We start from the raw sequence: 8,644 nt of genomic DNA on the forward strand, positions 1-8,644 counted from the left end.
GGCTTTCCAGGTGGCTCAGTAGTAAAGAATCCACCTGACAAGCAGAAGATTCGGGTTTGATCCCTGGGTCAGGAAGATCCCCTGGAGGAGGAAGTGGCAACCAACTCCAGTATCCCTACCTGGAGAATCCCATGGACAGAGGAACCTAGGGGACTACAGTCCATGGGGTCCTGAAAGAGTCGGACATGACATAGCGACTAAACAGCAGCAGCGCTGGCTACCTAAGAGTTTTTTTAATTTTTTTTCGGGTCTTCATTGCTGAGCACGGGCTTTCTCTAGTTGTGGCGAGTGGGGGCCACTCTCTAGTTGCGGTGTGCAGGCTTCGGATCTCAGCGGCTTTTCCTGTGGCAGACCACAGGCTTTAGGGCAGGCGGCTCAGTGGTTGTGGTACACGGACTTCGCTGCCCTGCGGCACGTGGAATCTTCCCGGACCAGAAATCGAACCAGTGTCCCCTGCATTGGCAAGCACATTATTAACCACTGGACCACCAGGGAAATCCTCACAGCACTCATGTCAGGAGGCAGGGCAGGGCTTACCACCATCAGACCAGGGAGGAAATGGAGGCCCTGGGTGGGGTGGCGGTGTGGCCTCGGGAGGGAGGTCTAGGCCGGTGCTGATGGCAGCACTCGGCTCCGGCTCTTGAGTAAACTTTTCCCGGTCCGATATGAGGCCTCCTACTTCTGTCTCAGATGACCCCCCAGGCCGCCTCTGCCTGGCCCCCATCACCACCCTGGTCAGCCCTGCATCGCTCCTGCAGCCCACTGCTTCAAGCGGCCTGGAGATTCAGCTTTTTGACTTGCAGCACAATGAGCATTGACAGGCTGCTCTGGGGGTCCCTTTCTGTGCTGTGCCAACTCCCACTCTCTTTCTTCCCTTCCTGAGCTGTCCCCTGTCCTCTGGTGCTCAAGACTATGGGTGAAGACAGCACATGAAAGCTGGGTAAGTATGTGCTGTGGCCAGCACAGCGGGTAGGGATCAAAAGTGGGTCAACATACAGTTTGGAAAAAAGAAACTACAGACAGAATTACAGTTTTAAAGATGGGACTGGGAGACTCAAGATCTCGAGGATCAAGAATCCCGCTGACAAATTCGATATCGCTTTTATTGAGCTCTTGGTATGCAGAAAGTGTCTGGGTTTTTTAGATAACATAAGTTTCCCATGTTCCCAGTCACGTCCCCAGCGAATGATTTTCTTTGGAACTTCTATGTTATTTTCTGTACAAAGGGCTCCAGATGACTGGAAGCAAAGATCCCCGCAGGAACATCAGAGAACCCATCAGTGCGTTCGCAAGCAGCGTTCTAACTTGTGGTGACCCGATATTCCTGAGTCCTCACCTTTCACTTTCCCACTGCTCATGCAGGACTCACTGACCTCAGCTAATCAGCCCGGGTACTCTGGTTATTTTTAACTATATTTCTTGTTGTGTTCTCAAGGCTTCAAAAAGACATCTGGATGTTTTCCCCACAAGGATGGAGTGAAATCAGTTGCTCTGAGAATGACTTCCAGGGTCTCCTTTAAGTGATGTGGGAAGTGTGGAGACACCACTGGCCAGGGCCAGCTACATAACTTGTAAGATGAAAATACATGTCCCTTGAATCAAAAATTATTAGGAAATTCAAGCTCTCAGAAGTCAGAGAGATTAGGAGAAAAGGGAAGGCCTCCACTGGCCATTGCTGCCTTTGAAGATGGAGATGAGCAAAGGCCTGGTTACAGCCTCTAGGAACTGAGACCAACCCCAGCCAGCAGCACGCAAGAGAGTCACTATCTCGATCCTACAAGCACAAAGGACCAAATTCTGCCATCAACCTGAACGAGCTTGAAAGCAGTTCTCCCCTAGAGGTTATTGAAAGGCATTCAGCCGAATCAGCATCATGACTGGCCCTGTGAACAGAAAGCAGAGACACCCATCATAGCTCCTAGCATCTGACCTACAGAGCTGAGCCACCAGGGTGAAATTTATCTTCACATGCCTAAAAGGAAATGCATGTTGGCTCAAGGAAACTTCTCAGAGCAATGATGGCATCATAGAATGGAGTGAGGTCGGGAAGAGGAGCAGTCACCAAACTCAGCCATAAAGACAGCGGGGAAGGACTGCTCCTGTCGCAGGCTGCTGCTCAGTTTCGTTGGCAACAGCGGACTCCAGCCGTGTGTTCTAGTACCACTTGTCTTCCCTGCAGTCTTCACTGCCTCAGCGGCACAGGCAGGAGTGGGGTGGCCCGGAGCTTGGGAGGCATCAACCTGTCAGCAGGAACAGCCACCAACTTCAAGCTACCCAGAGTTTAACAACTAGCTCAAGAAAAGAAATCCTGACCATTTAACCTGTAGCTCTGGAAAGCCTGAATCCTCAGGCACAGACACAACACAGCCCCGCGTCTCCCTGTGGCATTCATCCCCGAATGCTGGATGAAGTAGAGCAATGTAGAGTGAGAAGCATGAGGTTCCTCTAACCTGCCTGAAATCAGCCCCACCTGCTCACCAAGAGGAGCCAAGCCTGACAGGTAGCAGAGTAAATGCTCCGTGAGTTCCTACCCTCTGGCCCTCTCAGAGAAGGGAACCTGTGTCTTGGTTCAGGTCGGCTCCGAGGCAGACCTGAGACAAGCGTTTCGTGGAAGTATTGTGTTGGCCAAAAAGTTGTTCAGGATTTCGGGTAAGATATTACTTTTTGGCTAATTCAGTGTTTTATTTGGGAGATGATTCCAGAAAGCACCAGCAGGAGTGTAGAAAGGGGAGACAGGGCAGGACCTGAGTCAAACAGGATGTGTTTCAATGAAGAGGTTACAAAAATGGGAGACAGGGGCTCAACCCAGCTGTGGACATCAGGGAGCGGTGTGACATGTCTGAAAACGGGCCACCCAAGGCTTGAGGAAGAGGAGGTGTTTTTCCACCAAGTCTCTGCAATGGTTGAATGAAGTTGCTTCCTGGATCAAACAGCCCTCCAGCCCAAAACCAGTGCTTCCAGTCTGCCCCAGAGCAAAGACTGGCTAGAGGATAAGGAGTGGGTGGGGCGTGGACAGTGTCTGAAACACCCAGGCAAACAGTGATGTGACCTGTGTGTCACTCTCTGTGTGTCTCTCACCCTCATGCAGAACTCTTCACCCCAAAGAGCAGGATGCTTGTATTTAATGGCGCAAATTTTTGTGTCATGTGATCCCTAAACACAAGCCCACTGCTTCAATCTGGGACCCAGCTGAAGAAATGGTAGTGTGTCTCAAAACCACAGGAAAAGCCAGGAGGGGCAGGCTATTCCAGAATTAAGATTGTCCAGGGCAAGAGGAACATTTTGGGCATTGTACTCGCATGCTCAACCCTGAGACCGAACTGTGACTCTGTGAGTGTTTAACAAGGTGAGAAGCCTGGCCCCTCGTGGAGTGTCAGCTCCACGTGAGCAGGAGCAGCGTTCCCACCAGCACTGCACACACAGCAGGTCTCCGTACGTCCTACTGGGTGTTGGAGGAGGAGGGCAGGGGCAGGTGAAGGGCTCGGGAGGGATCCGGGGGTGGGGACGCTGTCCTGGAGCTCCTGGGGCTGCTGCCTCTCCCCGTGCCCTCCTGGAAGGAACAGGGGCCTCACGCTTCTCTGTGTTCACAGGAGTGATCACAGACACACACATACAAAGACACTCCTAACGGTCATGGTAATTTGGAAGAGGGGAGACAGTTGAAATTGAAAGCTGGAGGAAGTTGTTTCCACAAGATTTTATTTTTTGGATGCTGACTCAGGCCAAATGAGATCCCAAGAGGTCTTCCCTGGGCTTATCAGGGAGTTATCTGCCTATTGTTCACCGTCTACCAGGAAATGGTCCTATGGGTGGACGGAAAGGTGGCCTGAATGGTGGCCGGATCGGTGGCCGGACCGGTGGGCGGAACGGTGGACGGAATGGCGGACGGATTGGTGGACGAAGGATTGGTGGACGAAATCTGACACTCTGAAGCTGTGAACCAATAAAAACAGGTTTCTTGTGAGACCCGGGGGAAGGTCAAGACAAGATGCAACCCTTCACGTCTGCCAGCCCATTCCTAGTAGACTCCAGGAACCTTGTACACCCAGATCACCCTCTGGCTGTGACCCTTGGAGCATATGGTTAAATCTCCACACCACAGACAGAGATGAAACTGAGGCCCACAGATGATAAGGGACTTCCCAGGGTCACAAAGCCATCCCAAGAAAGCAGGGCACGAAAGATCATTACTGAGTCAGTGCCTCTCAAGCTTCTGCACAGTCAGAATCCCCCGCAGGCCTTGTGAAAATACAAACGGCTGGACCTCACCCCAGAGTCGGATTCAGTTGGTTTGAGTGGTGCTGAGAATCTGCCTTCCTGTCCCCGGGTGGGGACCCCATTAGAGAACCACTGCTTTAAGGGATGCACAGCCAGGGCTGGAGACCTGGGGCTCAGGGAAGCTGGGCCTGGTGGGAGGGTCTTTCTCTGCCCTCGATGGGGCAGTGGGGTCATTGGTCCAAAGGATCGTTCACATACTTACCCCGCCCAGTACCCCCTCAGTCCAGAAGGGGCCACTCACCTCATTACAGTTTATGTCAAACTGGTCATTGGATAGATCCAAGGTGACTGTCCCCACACACTGTTTCACCAGCTGCAAGGGGAGGCTCAAGGTCAAAGGAACCCCCTGGGCCATAACCTCCCGGCCTCCTCCCAGGAGTTGGAAATCATTCCCAAGCCCGCTGTCCAACCCCGGGGAAGCATCTGACATTCCCTTCCCCCCACCCCAGCCTCACCCCATTCTCCTTGAAGTCACACTCCTCCGGGGGCTGCTGGGTGGTCCTGGGGCACACGGTCTCTTTCACCGTGAAGCTCACGGGCTTTCTGGTGCCTGGGTCGACCTCCTGGTCATGGGTCAAAGTAGGGGAAACCGGGTTTGGGCTCTTTCTTCTTCCTCTGATCTGTCTCCCTGCCCCCCAACTAGCTGGCCCCCTCCCCAGATCCCTTCGTAACTCACATCATTGGGTGCAGGGTCTAGCTCCAAGAGGCGGTAGAGATTAGCTTCTGAGGACCGCTCGTTGAGCTGACCCACGGCACGAAGCACGGCCTCCCTGTAGCTGAGGGCCTGGGCGCTGGCCGAGGGCAGCACTAGTCCCAGCAGCAGGAGCCACAGTGACCAGCGCCCCAGCGAGAGGCTGGCTCCCTGGGTCTCCATGGTCCCGGTCCTCATCCTCCCAGCCTGAGGAACCCTCCTTTTATGCTCAGCCTGGGCCTGGTGCAATCGATCAACCAGGAGTCTTCCTCACCCGCCCCATCCCTGCCCTCCTCCCAGCATGTGAGAAGGACTTGCCTCAGTCCCTGCTGTGGCCTCACAGGACTGCTGGGCAGTGGGCAGGGAGGACCCTATGCAAGGTGAAGAAATGGTTTCTCCATCTCCTGAGTGTTTTGGCCTGTCCATAGGAAGTGTCACAGGCAGGCTTGCTCAAGAGGGTTGTGTCCTCCAGGAGAGGAGGTGCCAGGCACTGTCCACATCCCCTCTGACTCTACACCATGGGCCCCTCAGGATCCAGAGTAAAGGAGTGTATTCACGTCTCAATCGCCAGCTCTTGGCCCTGTCTGGCACCTAATAGGCACTCAGTTACCATTTGAAGATGGTAAGACCATCAACTCCTGCTATAGACTTACATTTCCAGCCCATCCCTAGGCAGACATCAATCCTACACCATCCTGTCCTCTGGGCTGAGACCTCAGCCAGTCAGGGCTTGGCTCCCTTGGTGCCCTCTCCTAGATTCATCTCCACTATTTTCTCACTGAAAAAGTTCTCCTTCACAGCAACCCTCCCCCTGTCCCTGCAAGACATGGCTCATTCCATTGATCCCTCTTGAACCAAGCATGGGAAGGGTCATCTGCACTGTGACCCCAATTCAGTGCCCTCTCTACACTCAAGGCCACTGCAGGCTGCCCAGTTCTCACTGGATCCATATTCACATTTAAGCCATGTCTTCATCTCCATAGACTCCAGGGACCCTCTGTCCTCCTGAACTTGCCCCTGACCAATTCTCCCCATCCCTGCATTTCTGGGGCCCCTCCTCCTCCCTGGGGGCTCCTGCTGACTCTCCTCCAAGGAGTCTCCTCTTAGGAGGCAGGGCTGGCTCAGGAGCATCCGGGCTGCTTCTCCTCCCTATCCTCACACGTTCCTGGGGACGGCCCTTCTCAAGACACCAGTTCTCCTGAACATGCATCACTGATCTGTCTCTGGGTGCAAGACTCTCATGAAGGCCCTGGTGGTCCGCACTGGGCTGTTGGCTGGGTGCTGCCGCAGGAGCCCGGAGCTGGAAGCCTGGGAGCCTCCTTCTCCTTCTTCCTCCTGAGGACACTCCCCTGACCTCCCTCCACCCCTGCCCTGGGCCTACCCCCGTCTTCTCTCCTCTCAGTGCAGCCACAACCTCCACACTCCACCTCCCCTGATTTCCTGGCTCTCCTCTGACCACTGTCCACTCTCCACACCATTTTCTGGAAGTCCCAACACACCACCAGTTTGACCTTTTCAAGTCCTGTCTTCAGCCGCCCACACTCCCCGCACCAGGCATCAGGGCCAAGGCTGCTATTTTCCGTTTTCCTCACTCCCAGCCCTGCGGGCCTCAGGTGTCAGGCTGCCGCTTACATCTCAACCACCCAGGCCCCTCTGAGCCTCCTGCTCTCCTCCCATCTCTGCCTCTGATCTCTCTGTGTGCCCTCACCTCCACCTTGGGAAGCCTTCCCTGACCTCCAGCTAGACTCATCATCTCCTCCTCTTCACCCACACAGCCTGCAGGACTTCCCTTCTGTTTGGACCTCAGTATCTCCCTGTCCAGTGCTCTGGCTGAGAAAGCAGCCTGAGGAGGCCAGTGCTGGGAGAGCACAGCTGGGAAAGATAATGAACCAAAATGATGAAGATGTCTGAAAGTGATGAAGCAAATTTTCCTCCATCTTCCCTTTCACCTGGTCCTGTGACTTGAGGCCTGTAATATTTCTTGGATTCAGTTGCCTTATGGGACTCTTGGGGACTGGGCCAAAGCCCCTCAGCTGGGTCTTATGGTGCTGGTTACACGTCAGCCTTGGAGAAGGAAGGAGAGGTGGGCCTCTGTGCAACCTGGTTTCACAGTCCAGGTATTGCCCCAGCGACCTCTTGGTCAAACTGTATCCTTTTTCCAACTCAACCGAGGAAAAGGAATGTCCACAGTGGAAACAACTGGTAGTACACATGGTTGCTGGCCATTAGGTAAGCCTGAAACCCGCCCTGTGCTTATCTGCCTCTGGGTTTGGGCATTTGCTCAAACGTTAAACTGAAGTTCCCTCCCCCATCCTCCCTGGATCCCTTGGAGGCTCCGCGTCTGGTCCTCAGGCTGCCCCTCCTGTGTTGGTGGTGAACCTTCCCTTCCTCCAGCAACCAGCTTTCCTGTTTAGTGCTCACAGCCTGTCAGAGCTGAGGTCTTCTCAGGAAAGACACCACATCCTCGTCCCCAGGCACGTGGTCCCTGACTCCATATCTGGTCCTTGAGAAACCCACATGCACCCTTCCCCCCAGCTCACTCAGGAATGAGCCGGAATCCTGCACGGCCCCCTCCTTTGCTCCTTTCACCCTTCCTTCCTGTCCAGACCCTCCACGGGAAAGAGAACTGAACCCCAGGCTGCCATGCCCCCGACTGTGAGGACACCCACCAGCTCTCTGACCAGCTGAAGAGTCAATGAGACCCACATGTGGTATCATTCCAAGAAGGACCCCCATGTGCTGCAAACAGGAGGCAGGTCAAGCCATCTGGAGCCCAACTGCCAGGAGGATGGAGTAAGAGAGGGCACTTCACACAGGCACACACACCCTTCCACTTCCAGGTCCCTGGTACTTGGGTGATCCTGTCCTACATCCTGGATTTTCCTTGTTCAATCCATTTGCACAGAGATGTCCTGGGAAGGCAGAAACTGCCCCTTCAGATGCTCTAGTCAGGTCCACTTTGTAAAGTGACCAGAGCAGGCACCAACCCCTGAGCAGAAGGACAGATTGCTGATCAGAACACACTTTCCCCAGCCCTACCACTCACGTAAGCCCAACAGACTCGGGTGGCGATGTCTACATCACCAGGGAAGACCTACGTTTCTTATTTCCAAAAAGAATTTAGTAGATTTTAAAGACACCTTTCTGGCCTCTGATTACCAGCTGAGAACCACTGATCATGTCTCCAGCAAAAAAACTGCCTCTCTAGGTGTTTCTTCCCTATCTGAAATGACCTTCTCGATCAAAGTGAAGTGAAAGTAACTAAGCCGTGTGCAACTCTTTGCGATCCCATGGACTGTAGCCCACCAGGCTCCTCTGTCCATGGAATTCTCCAGGCAAGAATACTGGAGTGGTTTGCCATTCCCTTCTCCAGGGGATCTTCCCAACCCACAGATCAAACCCAGGTCTCCCACATTTCAGGCAGATTCTTTACCATCTAAGCCACCAGGGAAGCCCCATCTTGTTTAAACCAACAGACAAAAGAAAAGCCTAGGAAGCTAGGATTAAAGGTAGGTGATCGGGGTGGAGACTGGGAGGGCTGATGGGTGGCGGAATCCATAGCGGGTGGAGCTGAGCCGGTGGGAGCCATGCTGTGATGGTGTGAAACCCAAGCTATGAGGACATCAGTGAGATCCCCCTGGCTACCCCTGAAACAGGTGACCCTCTCCATTCTCC

General features: G+C 53.9%; 1 protein-coding gene across 1 annotated transcript; it reads right to left on the reverse strand.

The window, feature by feature from the left end:
- Positions 1-3,682: 3,682 nt before the first annotated feature.
- LOC138424844 (cathelicidin-2) lies at positions 3,683-8,341 on the reverse strand. Its single transcript, XM_069562280.1, has 4 exons — positions 4,955-8,341; positions 4,734-4,841; positions 4,520-4,591; positions 3,683-3,933 (listed from the first exon to the last, which is right to left on the reverse strand). Exons 1-4 carry the CDS (start codon positions 5,165-5,167, stop codon positions 3,781-3,783), a joined length of 546 nt encoding a protein of 181 aa, XP_069418381.1. The 5' UTR covers positions 5,168-8,341; the 3' UTR covers positions 3,683-3,780.
- Between the last annotated feature and the right edge of the window lie 303 nt (positions 8,342-8,644).

The sequence above is a fragment of the Ovis canadensis genome, chromosome 19 (assembly GCF_042477335.2).
Source record: "Ovis canadensis isolate MfBH-ARS-UI-01 breed Bighorn chromosome 19, ARS-UI_OviCan_v2, whole genome shotgun sequence".
In the NCBI taxonomy this organism is placed as follows: domain Eukaryota; kingdom Metazoa; phylum Chordata; class Mammalia; order Artiodactyla; family Bovidae; genus Ovis; species Ovis canadensis.

Bases quoted from the DNA above. Each gene is read 5' to 3' on its own strand.
- LOC138424844 (XM_069562280.1), bottom strand. From the start codon at position 5,167: ATGAGGACCGGGACCATGGAGACCCAGGGAGCCAGCCTCTCGCTGGGG. The intron at 4,842-4,954 runs GTGAGTTACGAA...ACCCATGACCAG, and splicing joins TAGACCCTGCACCCAATGAT to GAGGTCGACCCAGGCACCAG. The intron at 3,934-4,519 runs GTGAGTGGCCCC...ATTGGTTCACAG, and splicing joins TTGACATAAACTGTAATGAG to CTTCAGAGTGTCAGATTTCG.